Genomic DNA, 18,980 nt, shown 5'->3' with positions numbered 1-18,980 from the left:
TCACCATGTCTCTACCATGATCCGACATCCTGTCTCCTTGCGGGGCTTTTCTAGCCCTAGAGAGTCTCTCCCAGAAATGGCGCGCTCAATCGCTGCATCTGAGTGGTGTGGAGGTACCATGTCGTCAACATAGAGGCGGATGATCCTCCGCACGCCAGCCTCATAAAGCTCGTCGAAGACAGAAACTAAGGACTGTCGCCCCGGGTTTGGGTTTTCTCCAAAAATCGGCCCCTGCACTGTGCCTGCCGTCCGCTTGACATAGCTCTTAAGTTCTTTTTTCGGAGCCTGCTGTGCTGGCGCACTCATCTTGGTGGTGGGAATGCGAACATATGACAGAATTTTGTCGAATCCTCCGATTGACAGTCGTGAGATTAGATCGACGATTTGGCTTGGCTCTTTGTCCTCAAGACTGATGGCGTCAAAATAGAGATTGCGCTCACAGGCATGCTTGCCATATATTAGCTCCCGCGCAATCAAGTCCGGGCGCTGTCGAATATAGTGCAGGTGTAGATAAAGAAGTAGGTGGTTCATCGACTGCTCGGGGTCTTTTCGATTCTGGCTCTTAGCCTCGGCGACTCCTTGACGCATCAACAGACCAACATTCCCTGGCACCGATACTACCAAAGAAGGGTTGGTAGGTGCTCGTCGCAGACCAGTCCCTGGGGTATGGGGAAGGAGATGTTGATCTACGCTCTGAGGCCTGCTTCCTTGCCGACCTCCTTCTACCACTGCACGAGAGCGACCACGGTCAGGGGGCACAGGGGGCGCCATAGGGGCCCTGGGTACGGAGGCATTGGAAGTAGAAGTCACAAGCATGGATTCCACGGTATTTGAGTCCACCGACATAGAATTCCTGGATATGGTAGCCCCGGGGATTGAGGCCATGGGCATAGGCGGAGTACTAGGGATTTTGGCGCCTCCTAGAGGGGCCTTGACGTTGGCCGCCACAGTGGTCGGGCGTGATTTGGTTTCCTCCGCTAAATTGGAATTTAACCTCTTCACATCCTGGATGGGATCATTTGGTGCCGTGATGGGGGGTTTCGGTGGATTCATCTTCATCTTTCTTTGGGCCGAATGAACAAGGCAATACTGATAAGGTGACTGACCAAGCCTATTGAATTCAGCGCCTCGTTCCATCAATTTGTCAGCTCGTTGGACCATTTCCTTGGCTAACTTGACATATTCCTGTCCACGGCCCAGGCATTGTTGCGGATGTAGCGCATAGTGGATTGGTGTGTTGTTGTCCTCTTTATCTTGCGCGGCTAGAATCTGCGCGGTCGCATGGGGAAAGTACTCCTTAGCTCGGTCTAAGGTTTCCTTCCTTTGCTGATTTGTGTTGTCGCGGATGGCCAGATAAAATAGATGATGGAAGAAATTCTGGCCTTTGTCGTCCTGCATAGCCAGAATTTCCGGCAAATGGGCGGGGCAATGCTGCTTGATGAATTTGATGAATTCGAGGTGACCATGCGAAACGGCCTGGAGCCAGATAGGAGCTTCCTTCACCCCATTCTTAGGTGCTTTCTCAATAATATAGATGATGGCTTTTCGGACGATCGGGTTTTCAGTATGGTACTGGTTCCATCTCCGAGCCAGTGCATGGAGCAGCGATGGATGTTCGCGATCACGTTCATCCGTCTCTATGAGGATCGCCTTTTTGTAGGGCTCAAGGAGAGTAGCGCTTTGATTCTCATCCTTCTCGTCACTCCATCGCCGTTGTCCCTTTTCCAACTGACCGAGGATGTAGCTGCATCGGTCGTAAAGATCTTTCTGGCGTAACTCGCTCTCTTCTCGCTCTTGATTATTTTCCGGGCTCTCGGGCTCATGCAGAGTAGATACGCCGGGGTCATCGGGATTTTCGTCATAGAGGTCCTGCTCTGGTAGCTCGTCGACATATTCTGAGTAATGATCATTTGGATAGCCCATCACACCTGCCACTCGTACTGGGTACGAGAGGCTCATAGTTGGATCTCCCATCTTGCAAACTGAAACATGGAGGAGAGGAAGAAGATGAGTTAGGGCTTGACGTGCTACTCCAATTCAATTGGACCCCACCTCAGCCGCCCGTAACCCGCGTGGGCAAATGTGACGAGGAGCGTGCGTAGTTGCAGATGCATGCATATTAGCTCTTTGCTTATTGGTTATGATTGGCCCGGTCAACAGAACGATGGATACTGATTATTTCAAAGCAATCAAGCAAGAACAGAAGCTAAGGTACAAGGCACTTTCCAATCCTGGTAAAGCCTTCCTGGCTTAGAGCCTCTGCTTGACGGCTTTCCCGTAGCTCGTCCAAAAGGTAAAATCCCACAGCTTGGTCATATCCACCGATCCCAGGTCCCACAGATCAATAGGTTCTCCCCCCCTCAAGGTCATTGTACGGTTCATAGCTAGGGTCGAAAGGAATGGCCTCGTCACGAGATCGCACACTTCCTAATGACACTAGCCGTGTAGTCAGGTTAGGGGTAATCCGGATATATGGGACACAGTCAAAGTCATTGTCATTCTCGCGCGTTAGCAGAACACATGTACGCAGACGAGAGACAATGCCATTCGCCTGCGAGGGGTTCTCCTGTAGCGCCCACTGGGCTTGAAAATAGTTCCCCCACTCATCGAATGGACGACTACCTGTGATTTCAGCCGCGAAAGTGACCGTTTTCTCCACAGACCTCTCGATTCCAACCTCACCATTAGGGGAGACAACAGTTCCTGCACTTATCCCGAATTTCGCTGTCTTCTTCAGGCTTTCGAGCTGTGTCGATTCCATCATGCTATACCGCTCGTCGGGTCCGACCTTCTTGACGGAAGGACCACTTCCCGGAGGACTCCCCGCACTGGGAAGGAAGTCAAAGCAAATGCTAGCATCTTTGATACGGGTCCCTCGATACGATAAGAACTGGAAGTCGTAGACTAACAAAGTCGCTCTCTGAGCGGATCCGCGCGCGAGTGTGCCGTGGATGATGGCACGAGCAACAGACTGCACGTGAAATGCAGGTCTCTTCCTGGAACCTGAATGGAACATTGATGTTTCCTTGCGCTGTTTCACGCCGGGAGGATTCCGGACCTTGAATCCTGAGGAAGGTGGGGGTCAATACCTGTCAGCCCCAATATGACCGAAATGTAGAGCAAGAGACAGGAACTTGAACAAACTTACCTCCAGGCCGTCCTTCTTCCGGGTTCAACTCAAGCTTGAAGAATGTTGGATCGGTGCCCTGGCCGGCATCGATTTCCTCTTGTCCGCTTGGTGTTTCCTCATCGCTCAGCCACAACTCCCAATCATTGTAGTGGTCCATGGGATGGTTGTGTGCCTTTTGACTTCGTAATATTGATTTGAATAATTCCACGGAAATGAGAGCCACGAATTCTAAATGGTGAAGGGCAATAGGGCCTTGTTGTATCTTCAATATATACTCCATACATCATGATTGCTTGCACCTCTGTCTCAATTCAATGCCCCTCATTTAAGTGGGTTACCCGTACGGGAGAAAAGCAGTATTCGTTCTTGTAAGTCGATTTCAAGTGGCGCTGGCTGGCTTGCTGACTGGCTGAGAGTGGGTGACGTGTCCAAGCATGCAGGGTACTTGCTGCTCGGGATTATTGTCACGAAGACGTTGCGTATGCATGAGCACAGGGAGGCTAAAGGATGAGGTGGGGGCTGAAAGATTGGGGGGGTTGTTGTGAGCGCGTAATCTGGAGTGAGCCCACCACTACCAGCATCTAGGGAATACTCGTGGAACTCCTTTCTTGCAGTATTCTAGCAAATATCCATCTCGGAATCCCAGCAAATTACCTTCCATCCCAATAGGCAGAGCCAGGGTGGGCTCGCGGTCTCCCATCATGTCCGATTCAGGGGTGACCGAGGGGCAGAAAGACGACGGCGAAGAAATTGGAGCAGACACAGATGTCATGATGGCCAACCAGGAACTGCTGTCTCTGCAGCTTAGGAATCACTGGGACGCCGCTGATGACTACGAATTTGATCGCGGTCCCCATGTTGAGTCGGTCTATCATACAGCTTCAGTTCACCTGGTCAGCGCGCTAATTAGATGCTGTTTTCTACGACAGTGTTGTACATATATCAGCACTTTGGCCGACGGATCAAATGCTTTCCTTGGAAACTCTCGGTATCGAGAATCTTTCTATGGAGAAACGAGATTATCTGTGTTGCGTGCCAATGCGCACCCTGCTTAGAGGGAATACGCGGCCGGCAGAGATTCAGTTACTTGCGGACCTTAAATCCATTAGAAAGCAATCTTCTACGGTAAATAAACAAAGACATTTAGCAGCATCCCAAAATTTGCACCGCTGACATGTGTTCAGGAAGGCCGACAAGCCATCATATTCGTAGCCTATGATCTCGGAGCTATTGTGCTCAAAAATGTATTATCATGTTTTCCTTTCGCCCACCCGGGTAACCAAGACACGATAGAATTCATCTGACTGAGACTCGATGCGCAGGCGCTGGCACTCGCATCCAGAAGCAGAGAAAAATACAAGGATATCTTCCATGACACCGCAGCCACGGTACGATTCCATGCTCCATGACGAGAACCGAGTGGTTCGAATAGATTCTAACTCCTATTCCAAAGATCTTTTGCGGGTGCCCACAACGAAGCTCCAACTTTGAGACATTCCAAACAAAGCTCTTCACTTTCCTGCTCGAAAAGCAGACTGAGGAATGGAGCTCACTGCTCACCATCTCTACCATCACGCGTCTGGTGCGAAACATCCACGCGTCCACTAGCGCTTTCATCAACTCCAAGATTACCATGAGATCTAGGGTATTCAGCTTATACGCCGGGGAAAAATGGCCGGGGTGTATTCACGCTGTCAGGATCATCCAATTAGATCATCTGCGTGTTGGAATCCAGTTTCTAACTGTTCGATAGACCTGGGACGTGTATACAGGCACTCTCGGCTTGCCATCGGAGTTTGCCATCCAAGAACAGGGTAAAACGACATTCCCCTATCTCGGCGAGTACGTCGCGCACGAGACTGATAGTATGTCTTTCATCTCCAAAGGGTATATTGGACAACGCCGAGATCAGATCTGACAACTTCGGCAGCCTGGGTCGCCCACCCTTTATGGGTCCGATGGGAACAGTTTTTTCTGGCGATCAGCGCTGCGCCGCGCCCATCTCCACAGATGCCATCTGATGCTGAGCAGGTAGCCTTCCTCCTTGAAAATCCGACTTATACTGCATGGGTAGAAGGATCGGGCGCTAGAATCTTATATCTTCATGGCACAGCGCATAGTGTCGTCGATACCCTCGCTGATCAACTTCTGTGGAATTGGCGCATCTACAGGAATTTTGACTCGGAGAACGATAACCGGATTATATCTTTTACTTTTGATCATACGGACCCCCTGCGTGATTCAATGGCGGATTTTACGGCGTTTGCAATCAGCCAGCTGAGGTTAGGTCACAATACCAGCTGTCAGGGAGCCGCGGATAAGTCCTCGTATCAGCGCTTGCAGAGTCAGATTGCATTTCAAGGTGGATGGACGGAAAAGGCAGTATTATCGAACTTCGAATTTCTCGTGCAGCCTCATGATCTGACCGTTTTTCTATTGAAAAACTTCGATGAATGTGATGAATCGAGCCGAGCTTTGTTTCACCGGTATCTACAGACCATGGCAGAAGGCACCGAGGAGCACGTCCGTATCATAGTGACCACCAAACAACCGCACGCGTTGTTGACGGAGCTTTCGCGCTGGCCAGAAATTAACACAGATGAATTCACCCCTGGCACGAGGATCCAAGCTGCTGATCTCGACAGAAATCCCATCCGCAGCCCAGCTGAAGTCAGCTTCGGTCAGGGAATCGGGGGAATATTTCAAACTCAGATCAATGCCATCATAGAACAGATAAACAAGACGAATGGGGCACAGCTAGACCCTTTGCTTCGCCTGGTTCAAGACCATACGGGTTGGCCTGACCCGCATTCAGGTTGGTCATTTGGAGATGTTTTTGCGATTGTGAACAGCATTTGCCCAGGTGATGGGATTGAGCAAATGATGGACAGAATATTGCGTCGGTACAGCACTCACGATGGATTTAACTGGATTTTGTCGTGGTTAATCGTGACGGCACGGCCATTTACTCTAGGGGAATTGGCTGGTCTACTATGCTTGTACTATGCCCAAGGCATCGAACTGCAAGGTACAACGGAATTTGATGATGTGTCCCTGGAGACTGCTCAATGGCAGCTGGAAACTTGGCTGCGTGGTTTCATTGATATAGAGCAGGAGCAAGTCACATTCCGCAGCGAGATTCGCGATATTATCTTGGGCAGCACTTCCAGTCAAGAGCAGTTCTTGTGGCACCAGTTGCGAGGTTTGGCCCATCAAAGCATCGCCGACTTTTGCATTCGCCACTTTCAATCTCCCGCTATAATCGGCAGGCTGCACAAACTTGATGAGGAATACCGCAATGTTCCTGAATCTGAGAGCCAGGAGAGGCATATTATCGCCCCACTGACCCCAGACGGAGTAGACATTCTTTTCTACTTCGTCCAGTTTCTACCCTTCCATTTGGCTCAGTGTCCACCAGCATATTCCATTGCGACAATTGAAACCTTTCTCGATAATCCTACTTCTGGATCCGAGCCCTCCAGGATCTGGGCGAGGCTTTATTGGGCTATGACCAACCCGTTCTTGCGACCACCCGGTATCTTGGAGGCCAATTCAGCATTCCCCACGTTCTTTGGACTTGAACTGCTCCCCCTCTCAAATCCTCCAGACAGTGATATGAGCGCTCTCTCACTGTTAGTCGCAGCCTTTAGGAATCACGGTACACGAGTATTGGAGCTTTTACAGTCTCAATCTTTCTCGCATGGTACACTTAAAGATGCTCTTGTGGGCTCTGTTAGTGCAGGGGACGAAACAAGTGCCATCAGGTTGGCTGAGTGCATTCTAACGTCCACAGAGGGCTCTGAAATTGCCTCTGTCTTTCCGTCATCGCTATTATGGGCCACAGCCTGGCTGGACCTAGCCTCAGTTGCGACAATATTGTTGCAAAATGGCAGCTCCCCAGACCCGGTCTGGGAACTATCGGATGGCTTTCAGAATATCACGCCGTCGCCACTATATTTGGCCGCCTATCAGAGGTATTCATCCACGGTCAAGGTGTTGCTTGATCACGGTGCGAGGATTGACGTAGTAAGGCATGAGACACCGCTCACCCCAGTCAATTTTCTCGTCCTTCATCAGAACCTTTGGACCGAGTTTTGCGAGCATGATAGCTCTTGCCTACGCCAGGAAATGCAACTGGGTCCATTTCATGGAGCGGCCAGTTGGGGGAGTTGGTGGTCCATCCCCAGATTGCTGGAGCAAGAGAATAATATCGATCTCAACGCATTCCTAACACATTCTGACTACAAATCCCTCAGGAACCCGCTGGTAAACGCTTGCTCGTCGTCCTATCACCGGACTGCGGAAGCACTGTTGCAGGCCGGAGCAGATCCCAATGCACGTGCTCCCTGGAGCCCTCTGTGGCTGAACACTATCTCGTGCCCCAATGTAAAGTTGCTCAAGTGTCTCCTGCGTCATAACGCGGATCCCAACCATGAACAGTTAGAGAGTTCACTTCTCTACGACCTTGTAGTTTCGCACCAGAAGGATCATGAAATTGTGAGGATGGGAAACATACTCCTCGACAATGATCCGCCCGTCGATATCGATGCGAAAACATCCTGGGGTGGTCAGACGGCGCTAATGGGAGCCTGTGACCTTGGTCGTCTCTCCTTGGTGACGTGGCTCTTGGGTCGGAATGCCAATCCCAGCATTTTGGACAACGATGAGCAGAACCCTCTACATTATGCTGTTCGTGGCGGACATCTTGGCGTGGCCCAGGAGCTAATCGCCAGGCATGCAGACCTAGTCACTGGCGAGCAAGCGGCGCAGCCCCTGTTGATCCTGGCTCGCGAGTCGCCCGAGATAGTGCGCCTTCTCCTCAACTCCAAGGCCAATCCCGAAAGAAGTAACTCTAAGGAGCAGACGCTAATCAACGCTGCAACAGTGGATGGCCTTCACGAGGTCATGGAGATTCTTATGGAGAAGAAAGTTGATTTACACCATCGCGACAAGTGGGGAGCGACCCCGATATGCGATGCTATCGAGTACAGCAAGAATGCACGCATTCTACGCCTGTTGATCGAGAACGGTGCTAATCTCCAAGACACAGAGGAGGAGAACGGCAGTAGCCTCGTGCATCTTGGCGTCAATTCAAGTCCAGAGATCCTGCGAATCTTGCTAGAATACACTAAAGATCTGGACCTGAACCGGAAGAACAATCTCGGGCGGAGCCCCCTCCTAGCAGCCGGCTCAAAGACCAACATCGAGTGTCTGAAATTGTTGGTCAACGCAGGAGCAGACATCAATCAGGTTGACGAAAGAGGGGAGACCGCTCTGCACAACTCCATTCATTGGGACCTGCCCGACTTCCGTGATCTGCTACTAGCACAGCGAGATGTCGAGGTCAATATCTCTTCTCCGTACACTGGATCTCCCCTTCATCTAGCCTGTAGAAAAGGGCAACTTGAAAGTGTCACAGCGTTGCTCAATCTTGGGGCGGATATATATCAGATGAATTCTACGACGATGTACTGCTGTCCATTAGTGGCGACACTGCTCCAAGACAAATCCGATAACGAAGATGACGACGATACATCCTCGCAGCTGCAGATAGTTCGCCTACTCATCAACCACGGGGCTGATATGCACCAGATTGTGCGGGGGGCGATTTACAGTCCGCTGGCGGCCGCCTGCTTCGGCGCCACGTCCAACTCCATAGACCTCCTTCTTGACGAAGGTGCATCGCCCGATAATCCCGACCCAATATCTGGCCGTCTACCGCTTCACTTTGCCGCCGGGAGTGGTATCGACAATTTCCAGGTTATATTACATGCCACACACAGTGACGTGACTGTCGCTGATAGATTCGGCAAGAGCGCCCTACATTGGGCAGCGCAGTATGGTCACGTCCGCACCGTGGATCATATTCTCAGCCTGCTAAGCACTCCCTTGCAACGTACCCAGGCTCTGGCGCAGGCGGATTGCGACGGCTGGACCCCCTTGTGCTGGGCTGCCCGCCCTATCAAAACCGGCGTCTGCGGCCTGGCTCAATGTGAGCCACGAAACTACCCGGATACTATCCGTTTGCTACTGGAACACGGGGCGGATCGCAGTGTCCACGCTCGCTGGGGCGAGATGACGCTTACTCCATTGGAGATGGCTCGGCGCTGTGGTGCTGATATGGCAGTCATTAAACTTCTACAGCCAGACTTGGAAGACGAACAACTCCCACACGAAGCGAGCCAAAGCCCTTTGCAAAAGTTTAAGTTTAGATCTGGTACCGAGATCTGCGATATCTGCCTGGGAGTCAGTGATCCTTCATAATACCTTCCACCATTTGATTCAAGCTAACCTCTTGTCTTGACTTTATCTATATCTAGCCCACGTTTGGCCACAGATACCGGTGTAGCTCATGTCCAGAATACCATGTCTGCACCAAATGTTATCCGATCTCCAGTGACTTCCATCCGCGCGAGTTCACCACAGACACACGAGAGCACCATGTTTCTCTCGATCCGGAGAGTAAAGAGTTTGAAGACCCAGAAGAGCAAGCGCCCGATCTGCCGGATGTCGATCTTACCGCGAGTGTGGACGCCGTGGTAGCTCAGGCCACCGTCAACGAGGGTACCGTGGATATTGTTGGGGATGGAGACGAAGACTTACAGGAGATGGCATTGGGCAGTGACGGCTCGTTCTAACATCATTTTATTATATTCTTCTCATATATCCAAGTTCTACAATCCATATAATTGCGTGTATGATATTGTTAGGCCGGCTGCTATGGGGAAGCGAGCTGGAGATGACTGTGCAGCCCCATTCATATTGGTTAAAATGCAAGGTATTAGTCCCATTTGATCAAGGCTGTTACTGGATCATCATCGAGGAGACAACCAAAAGGATAACGACAGGAACGACGCTCTAGGTAACGTCATGCTATTCCATATTGCCCTTCTTTGATGTTTTGGTAAGTCGTCTTTTCCATCGTAGTCTAGAAGATTCTCTCGGTCCTTAACCCTCCAAAATCTAATCTCTAAGCACCAACTTCTAGTCGATCTTCCAGCCGTTCTGAACTTTCATGCCGGCGTACCATGTCTTGACATACTCCTTTCCTGCATGAGGGCCATACAATTCAGTTTCCCATTGAGGCAGAGGGGGGCAAGCCCCGTCTCCGACAAGCATTTTTTGCGTAACTCCTCGATACTTCCACCACGATCGTAAATTGAGACTTCACCCAACTTAGCACGCTCCAGGTCCATGTTGGCACGTAGCTGTTCAGTTGACGCATAATCCACTGTAAAGTCGCTGTTCACGATAACACCGTATCCTTCACGCGCTCCATCAACCGTCACAAGCTTGCGATGGACTTCTAGAGCGACCTTTTCCGCAGGTCGTGTCAAAGGATCGCCCAGTCCGCCTCCACCCCAAGTCACCCACTCGAGAAGATCCCCGACATCAACTTGGATATGATCACATTTCGAAGGCAGGACCTCAATAGGTGGGTTCTCCCTTGACTTAGAGTGGCGGTATAAGATCTTTCGTGATCGCTGGCCTGGCTTTCCACCCTTTAGACCCCATGGCTTGGTAAACCATCGATCGTCATGTAGACTGAATTCTCCACGGCACAAAAAGCGATACTCGGTGCGTTGAGCATTGCCCCCACGGTAAAATCCTGGACCTCCGCTGTCTGCGACACTTTCATTTGCTTCAATACGTAATGGATAGTTGAGCTCAATGCTTTCCGTTGGGATGGACTTGATCGCGGGGAAAAGGCAATGGCAATCAGGACCATCACCGGCCTGACGGGCAGGAACACCCCCGAATCCGATCTGATAAAGCTGGAACCACTCGCCATCTGGTTTGAAACCGGAATAAAAGAAGTGAGGCGAGTCACTAAAACCGGCTGCGGCTTGGTATGCATCATTCTTTTGGCCAATAAGGGCTTGGATGATATCCAGCGTACGACCCATGAGATGAGTACGACAGGAGATTGGTGCAGGTCGGACGGGCTTGAGGACTGTGCCTTCAGGAATATGCACATCGATAAGGTCATGGAATCCATCATTGATGACGGTACCAGGCGCAGCGGCCGCAATGAGGTAGTACCCGATGAACATCTTGAACATGGTCTCTGAGAGATAAAAGTTGATACTGTGTTGGCTTTGTGGAGAAGTCCCGTCCCAGTCAAAACGCAGCCTGTGACCGTCAATCTTCTTCATAGAGCAGCAAAGGGCCCACGGTCCGACTCCATGACCATCATCGTCAACGAAGTCGGTAAATTTGCTCTCGTTGTCGTCAAATTGACGTTCAATGATCTTTGCCAGTCCCGTGCGATTTCGTTGCAACAGTTCATCAGAGGCAGCCAGGTAAAGCTCACAGCCGAAACGGGTAGCTAGCTCACAAACTCGTCTAGCAGCCATGGAACATGCTGCCACGATAGCTGTTAGGTCGGAGCGGTACCAATCGGGTTGACGAGAGTTTCTGCACAAAAGATCAACTAGATCAGAGTTCATGACACCCCGATTGTAGAGCTTAAGACAGGGAATCTGGACACCATCGTTGAACACTGAGGTGGCATTGATAGACATGCTTCCCGGAACCATACCCCCGACGTCCGTCAGGTGGCCGAACTGTGAAGCCCAGCCAATGATTTTGTGTTCATAAAAGATAGGCAACAGAACAATAATGTCGTTCAGGTGGCTAATAGCCCCCTGCACCTGGTAGGTGTCATTGGTGATGAATATGTCGCCTTCCTCGATAGTGCCCTTCCAAACATCGAGGAACTGGGTGATGAAACTGCCAAACTGACCAACTAGCATTTGTCCTTTGCTGTTTGTAATGACATTGAATTCGTCTTGTTGCTCCCGAATAGCTGGTGACATGCTGCACCGAAGCATCATCGTATCCATCTCGCCTCGAATGGATGCAAGGGCTGCGGATATCAAGGTGGGAATCAATGGAGTGCTTTTGACGATATCACTCGCAGATTGGAGTGTATGACTAGTCACTTCCGAGAGCTTGTTCAAGGGGTTGATGAGGATGTTACCAACACTATCTATCTCTCCATAGTAACCAGGGAGAATCAAGGTGTTGCTGTCCATCTCGGTGATGATGCATGGTCCAGTTACCTGGACGCCCTGTTGACTGATCTTTGAACGCTCCCATAGTATAGCCTTTTGTTGCTGGCCTTGCACGATAATGGTCTGTTCTCCGAGCTTTGCCGTGGGGGAGGGCACAGTGGACAACGCCTTGTCAATTCGCGGAATATCAACGACAGGTGAATCTTCAATGAGTATAACTCCTAACCGTATCAACTCCAATTCAAAATTAGGTAGACAGTAGGTGAAGAGCTGCTGGTGCTGGAGATCAAATTTCTTCCGTAATACACTGTGCCACTCGTTGGTACTAAGGGCTAGCTCGTCTGTCTCCAGATCAACCGTGATGGTCAACGCTTGGCCCTTGTACCTGAGGTCGGCCTGGTACTGGGTCTTCCATGTAATGGGCCACGATGAATTTGTGGATCTCTGAAGGGTTTCACGGCCCTGTTTCTCTAGTGCCAGGTACTGTTCTCGAGCTGCGGCTGTAGTCGTTTCGGACACTAATCGAATGAACGAGGCGGATTTCTCGTGGGTCATCTTGGTAGTCACATCTCCCTGGGCACAGAGGATACCCGGAGAAGGTGGGATAATCACTGGCCATGCCCCAAGTAGTTGGCCAACGGCGTTCGCATGCAGGGGTCCAGCACCACCAAAAGCCACGAGCGCGAATTCTCGAGGGTCATATCCTTGCTCGACAGAGACGAGACGCAGTGCTCCGTAGATGGTTTCGTTGGTGAGAGCGATGATATCCTCTGCAACCTGAGGAATGGGGAGGTTCATCTGGGATGCGATATTCTCAACGGCCGCAATTGCCGCCTTCACGTCTAGCGTGAAGTCTCCCCCAAGCAGTGTATGAGGCAAGTACCCTAGAACCAAATTGGCGTCCGTTACCGTCGCTTGGCGTCCATTGTTTCCATAGCATGCAGGTCCTGGTGATGCACCGGCACTTTCGGGACCCACTCGTAAAGTCTCAGTCAACTCCATGTATGTCGCGATGGAGCCTCCGCCAGCTCCGACAGTGTTGATGTCTACTGCGGGTGAGCGAACAGACAGGTTGTCGATAGTAGTTTCCCGTCGAATCCGAGGCTGGCCGTTATAGATCAGAGCGCAGTCTGTGGAGGTACCACCCATATCCAAAGTGATCAAGTTCTTATATGGGGTACCACGAGCCACAATATCTGCCACTCCTGTGACACCTCCAGCTGGACCCGACATAAGAATAGTCACAGGCAGTTCCCCAGCAAGTGCCAAGCTGGTTAAACCACCATCACTCTTGAGTACCCGAATTGTATCACTTTCGAGCACAAGCTTTTCGGCGAGATTATGCAGATACGTCTGGACCACTGGTTTAACCAGCGCATTCGTACAGGTCGTTACCGTTCTTTCGTACTCGCCCATTTCCGGAAGCACATCCGCAGAACAAATAACGGCGATATTGGGGCCGAGCTCCTCGTGGATGACTTTCTCTACCACACGTTCGTGGGCGTCATTGCTGTGTGAGTTCAAAAGGGAAATTGCCACAGCTTCTGGATTCTGTCCCTTCACCAGTCGCAGGCTCTTCCGAAGATCTTCGATATCCACAGCCATGACAGGGTCACCATGCACTGACATTCGCTCTCTGCATTGCACTACCCGTTCTAAGGGGACGATAGGCTCTGGTGGGGTAAAGTACAGCCATGCACCTAGGCCACCTGGGATCTGAGAACGACGGAGGGCGAGAACATCTTTGTGGCCAGCTGTGACTACCAGCGCGGTTCGCGCGCCCTTGCCCTCCAAGACAGCATTGGTTCCTGTTGTGGTGCCGTGGTGGATAAATTGGAATTTTCCTGCCCAGTTAAACTGAGCCTTCAGAATCCCCCGTACTTTGTTGATGCCGTTCTGTATGCCAATGCTTTGGTCTGGGATTGTGGTCGGAACTTTGGCTCGAATCGTTTGACCGTGAGGGGAGAGGACATATACGTCGGTGAAGGTACCACCGACATCAACTCCGAGTTGATATCCTTGACCCATGATATATTTCATTCACTAATGTCAAGAAGAGTGTGCTAGCCACAAACAAAGAAAAATATAGAAATAATGAGGGGAGATGAGGGGTAACGATGCAGCAATGTTTCAAAATCTTGGATCGCCTCCCTGCAGCCTTATCATGACATAAGGTCCCGTCGGGATCAAATTTTACAAGGTATTTTTGTTACTTTCCATTGTGATATAAATAGCAATTGAGAAAACGGAAATCACTTAGCATTTAAAGAGAAAGGAGAAAGCCGGTCCGCATATATCGACATCTTTTGCTTGGATAGATATTCCCTTAGGTCCAAAACCCTTATTGAGACGCAATAGCGGGTGAGAAAAATTATCTTAATCGCGCCACAGTATGCGAAAAAGATGCAAAGAGTGGCCAGAAAATACTGATACTGTAAGACGGGAAAGATTCGGAAACTGCGAGGACCCAGAGTGCCGGTGTGTGATGATAGGGCATGACTCGTACGGACGAGGTGCCAAGCCATTCAGTTTCGGAAAGGATACTTAGCTTTGGTCGGAAATAGGCTTTAGAGAGTAGGTACAGAGTACAGTGGAACAGTATGTGGCAGTCGAGCATTTCCTTTACCGATAAACGATTAAGAGGAATCACGTTTGGTACTGAATACAGTTTTAAAGTGATGGGACTAGGTCCATGCTCGAAACCCCGCGCCTGCCAGGGAATTCACAACTTGTTTTACCGCACTTTCCGAGGTCCTCTTAAGATATGGTTAGTCAGCCTAATCGACCAATCAGAATGCGTCAATCTAGAAGCTCTCTTACCCTCCCGATCCCACTGTAGCAAAACAACGCTAATTGCAACAGGCAGACCTGGCCGCCCTGCGAGTTCATCATATCTACTATAGCCGCTCTATCTTGGGTGCTTCGTGGTGCCAATAGTCACTTATGAAGTGATACTGAGCTTAAGTAACGTTAGTTAATTAGTTATGCTTTGTCATCCTATGGACACGTTAAGGTTTTAAATTAAATACCAACGCGCAGAGCAAAAGTCCTAATGAACAGTTTCGCAGCTAGTGATCTACTGCCAATCCACGCCAGAATAACCTATCGGGTTCACACTGAGCCATTTATGCTTGCTGATACCAAGAGTAGTTAGGGTGTATGTATGTTGATTTGAAGAGCCAAAATTTCCATCAAGCACTTCGTTCCAGGACTGGTTGAGGGAGTTTTAAGGTTAAAGACTGATCCATGGGTCTTTGAAACTCTCCTCGAGATTAGAACCCCGCTCAATATCCATTCTACTCGGACGTAAATACGATTTCTCGGTTGATACCGGAGCGTTCTCTACAAAGATCTTTAGTCGCGAAGTCGCAGAGCAATAGCTGTATCGGAAAACCATCGACTGGAAGTCCAGAGTCTGTGCGAAATGGCTACTCGTTTGTTATCATCTTATCGGCGGATAGGGTTGGTTTCAAGTACCCGTACATGCGCCTCTACCACAGCGGTCGTCCGAAACTCCTCCACATGAGTTACATAGTCCGGCCGCTATACGCTGACAGTCGCGCTTTTAGAATTTTTATAAGCAATATCGAAGACGAGCGCGGCATTAACGCTCCCATCAGTATTCAAGACATGCTCAATAGTGAGGCAGGCGACTCTTCGCCTCTTGTATGAATAGCACAATCATGGGGTCGGTAATATCAAATTCTAGATGGGCTGACTTCCATGCTAAGCGTACAACTTTTCCAAATTAGGCGGAATCGTAGCCAAGGAGGTGAAACTGCAATGGCCCTTCCCTTCCTCAAATTGATCTGCAGAATATTCACAATCTAGAAGGCCAGCTGTCTCTCCCCACATGAGTAGACCGCGCGCAGCATTTTCCGTATTTTCATCCTGTGGTGGGTGACAAGCAGCGCTAATTGCAGCACTGCATGAACCTACCACTGGCATGAAAGACTTATATTTTCGGAAAGACAGTGAAACTAAAACAAGAAGCATCCCTGCCCCCAGAAAAACGGCCAAGAGCATTGGTAACCACAAATAACCTAGCTCGCTCAATACAAATTCTTCAACGCGGTGTGTGTCTGCCCATGGAATTGCATACACATAGAAGAAACTCTGTGATATGAACCAGTGAAGCAATGCTGAGAATGCCAATAGGGGCAGTGAGTACCTCAAGGGAAGACTGAGGTAGTGGGTTGGCCGCTGTCCGCTGTTTTTAGCGGGAGAACTGACACGAAGCGACTTGCGATTTACCCCATAGGAGGTCCACTCGGCCATGGCCAGCATATTGGTCAGAATATGGTTGTACCATAAATATGTGAGCGTAATAGCCAGCTGGGGCGTATTAGCGAGCACGGTGTAGGACAACATTCCCCATTCGGGTCCGTTACCACCAGCCCCAAAGGTCACTAGGGTGTAATTTTCAGAGTCAAAGCCATTCTTCAATAGTCTTCGTATGGCGGATGACGCTGCTTTCGATATTCCGTCCCCAACAAGAACAGCTTCCTCCCCTTTAACGCCTTCTCCCAAGAGAACTGCACCCGCTATAAAAATGATCGCAAACCTAACATGACCTGTCAGTCCCTGTAAATATAAAGTTTAAATAGCCATGGAAGTGCTGTATTGATTGAACTCACGTTACTAGAGCCATAAGCCATCGACTGGTCCTTGAGGCATGCATCCAGCGCTTGGGGCTTTGAAGGCGCTTCCATATGCGTGACTCGCCTTGGCGGTGACTCTCCGTAGATGATCGAGATACCCAGGCGACTTGGCGTGACTTCCAGACCTCGCGGGAGAAGTCTTGATGTGAAGCCCAGCACATTCCCTCTGTTGTACTATCCGGATCTGCCATGAATGACGATATCGCATCACCGACAGTTAATAAAGGCATCTGCCGAGAGCGACCGAGTAGAGCTGCAATTGATATGGCTACCACTTTGACAAGCAAAGTCAACGAGATAGCAACGCTTATGTACGGACTATACATCAGCTCGCATATTTTATCAGTCTCGACTACGATGCAACCATCAGTTACAGCGTGAGACGATTCATAGCTATATTTGTTGCATGAGGTGCCATAGGTGTCAATTGTGATGCGTGATGTTGCGTTCACATCCATATATTGGTCGAGGCGTTTCTTGCTCGGCCATTCTTCTTTGAACCAGTTGACGAGATCTTCAGCCTTGGTGCATGTCGAGTTTGCCTCTTTCTTTGAGAGGTCAACATTATCGATGCAAGTAGAGGCCTCAAAATCGTATAAGGTATAGAGAATAGTTTCGTCATGCCCCGAGACATTGAAATATATGAATGGTGATACGGATACGTGTGCGGACGATATTGCTGAGATTTGACCATCTTTGATGTAGTATTGCCCAGTCCATGGGCCACCACCCACAGTCGAACCAATAAACACAGATTTATTCCCCCCCCTCATTGACTGACGTATCGTTGGTAAGCATCAACATAAATTTGACCCCCGCCTGAGTGTTCTTGTTGGTGTACTCAGTGCATTCATCGTTATTGAGAGTTTTGTAATTATCTGATTCCAAATCGGAGACAAAGTCATCCCACCTGTATTCGGCTGACCAAGGATAATCATATGGATATCTGCCAAGGCAGTTTTGCAGGTTGGGCGTGCTCAGACTTCCAATATCGGGGGGGTTTAGATCTGATGGCCCTAGAATAACGTCGTAAAAATTCGCAGGAATAGATTTGAATACTATGGAATTGTATCTTGTTTTGAATCAGATTTATATATCTCACTTAGTCGTATATATAAACTTACATCAAATGAAATGGAGTGGCAGTAATAATGAGCACAAACCATAGTGCAAGGCGGGTTTTGGGGATTGCAAAGAGGTTCCTCAAACTGGTAGACCCGATGTCAAGCCATTTGTGCTGTGCATGAGACTGATCTACCTCGTCTCGAGTCGGGGCAACCAGGGTTTGCATAGCAAAGTTACTCGCCCCCAAAGCGACTTCACTCAAGATGTTGATCATCAAACTCAGTGCAGTTTCCCATCGGTTGACTAAAGTACAACTCCCTCGATAGACCAACGCAGTGGATGAGAAGCTTCCATTGTCTGTGTGTCGCGTTGAGAATCTAGCTGCGACGCCAATAAAAATCAAGTTGATTATAAGCACCCCGACGATTGCTAGAGCACGATAGTAAACACCGCGAGTCCAATGCGAATTTTTTGGCTCCTCTGCGCTCCTTGGGAACATGGCTGTACTTCCCTCTTTGTTTAACTTGGCATCTTCGCCCATTATGCCGATTTTAAGACTCACTTCAGCCCGACTGCTTTTGCGTCACAAATCGTATACAAATAAAAATAGGCGGTTATAAGAAGCTTTGATATTTAAAACAAGGCAGAGAGGAAATAATTTGGAGAGGTAAAGTGTATTCGTAATATGTGGGTGACGGTCCGTGCACACACATTTAGCCCCCAGCATTCAAAAATAAAGTGCTTGTTCTTTCTATTTCCTCCGTGATCCGTTCTTGTTACGATTCGTAGATGCGGAAAGTCTTGCGAACGAACTGGCGAGAAGTGTTTGCATGGGAGTTGCCGAAAAGGGAGGGCCATATAAAGGCAATCCCTTTGGGTGGATTAGAATCTTCCTTCTCTTCTTCTTTCTCTAGATTTAGTTGCCTCGTTTAAACAGTACCGAATTGATTCATAATCTTTTCGCTTGACCGTAACAGTTCTGGTAAGATTCTAGTCTATTCATAGCCCCATTTAACGACCCACCAGTGGTTATTTGTATACTTCGTATTTCAGGCGAGTCAAGTTATGGTTTGCCTTACAATAATGTTGTTTTTATTTGGGATCGGG

General features: G+C 49.5%; 5 protein-coding genes across 5 annotated transcripts; 1 reads left to right on the top strand and 4 right to left on the bottom strand.

The window, feature by feature from the left end:
• On the bottom strand, positions 1–1,959 carry N7496_006469 (uncharacterized protein; the record flags this gene model as incomplete). Its single annotated transcript, XM_056699398.1, has 1 exon — positions 1–1,959. One exon carries the CDS (start codon positions 1,957–1,959, stop codon positions 1–3), a length of 1,959 nt encoding a protein of 652 aa, XP_056554811.1.
• A 382-nt stretch (positions 1,960–2,341) lies between these two features.
• N7496_006468 (uncharacterized protein) lies at positions 2,342–3,287 on the bottom strand (the record flags this gene model as incomplete). Its single annotated transcript, XM_056699397.1, has 2 exons — positions 2,342–3,066; positions 3,149–3,287. 2 exons carry the CDS (start codon positions 3,285–3,287, stop codon positions 2,342–2,344), a joined length of 864 nt encoding a protein of 287 aa, XP_056554810.1.
• Positions 3,288–5,140: 1,853 nt separating this feature from the next.
• On the top strand, positions 5,141–9,768 carry N7496_006467 (uncharacterized protein; the record flags this gene model as incomplete). The annotated part of the gene is made up of 2 exons (XM_056699396.1): positions 5,141–9,376; positions 9,451–9,768. The coding sequence occupies 2 exons, from the start codon at positions 5,141–5,143 to the stop codon at positions 9,766–9,768; spliced, it is 4,554 nt and encodes a 1,517-aa protein (XP_056554809.1).
• Positions 9,769–10,143: 375 nt separating this feature from the next.
• On the bottom strand, positions 10,144–14,187 carry N7496_006466 (uncharacterized protein; the record flags this gene model as incomplete). The annotated part of the gene is made up of 1 exon (XM_056699395.1): positions 10,144–14,187. The coding sequence occupies one exon, from the start codon at positions 14,185–14,187 to the stop codon at positions 10,144–10,146; it is 4,044 nt and encodes a 1,347-aa protein (XP_056554808.1).
• Positions 14,188–15,873: 1,686 nt separating this feature from the next.
• On the bottom strand, positions 15,874–18,414 carry N7496_006465 (uncharacterized protein; the record flags this gene model as incomplete). The annotated part of the gene is made up of 4 exons (XM_056699394.1): positions 15,874–16,711; positions 16,785–17,584; positions 17,622–17,880; positions 17,933–18,414. The coding sequence occupies 4 exons, from the start codon at positions 18,412–18,414 to the stop codon at positions 15,874–15,876; spliced, it is 2,379 nt and encodes a 792-aa protein (XP_056554807.1).
• Positions 18,415–18,980: the final 566 nt, after the last annotated feature.

Source organism: Penicillium cataractarum (assembly GCF_028827025.1).
Source record: "Penicillium cataractarum strain IBT 29864 chromosome Unknown utg000005l, whole genome shotgun sequence".
In the NCBI taxonomy this organism is placed as follows: domain Eukaryota; kingdom Fungi; phylum Ascomycota; class Eurotiomycetes; order Eurotiales; family Aspergillaceae; genus Penicillium; species Penicillium cataractarum.
The sequence above is the reverse complement of the archived record's forward strand: the minus strand, read 5'-3'. Positions and strand labels throughout refer to the sequence as shown.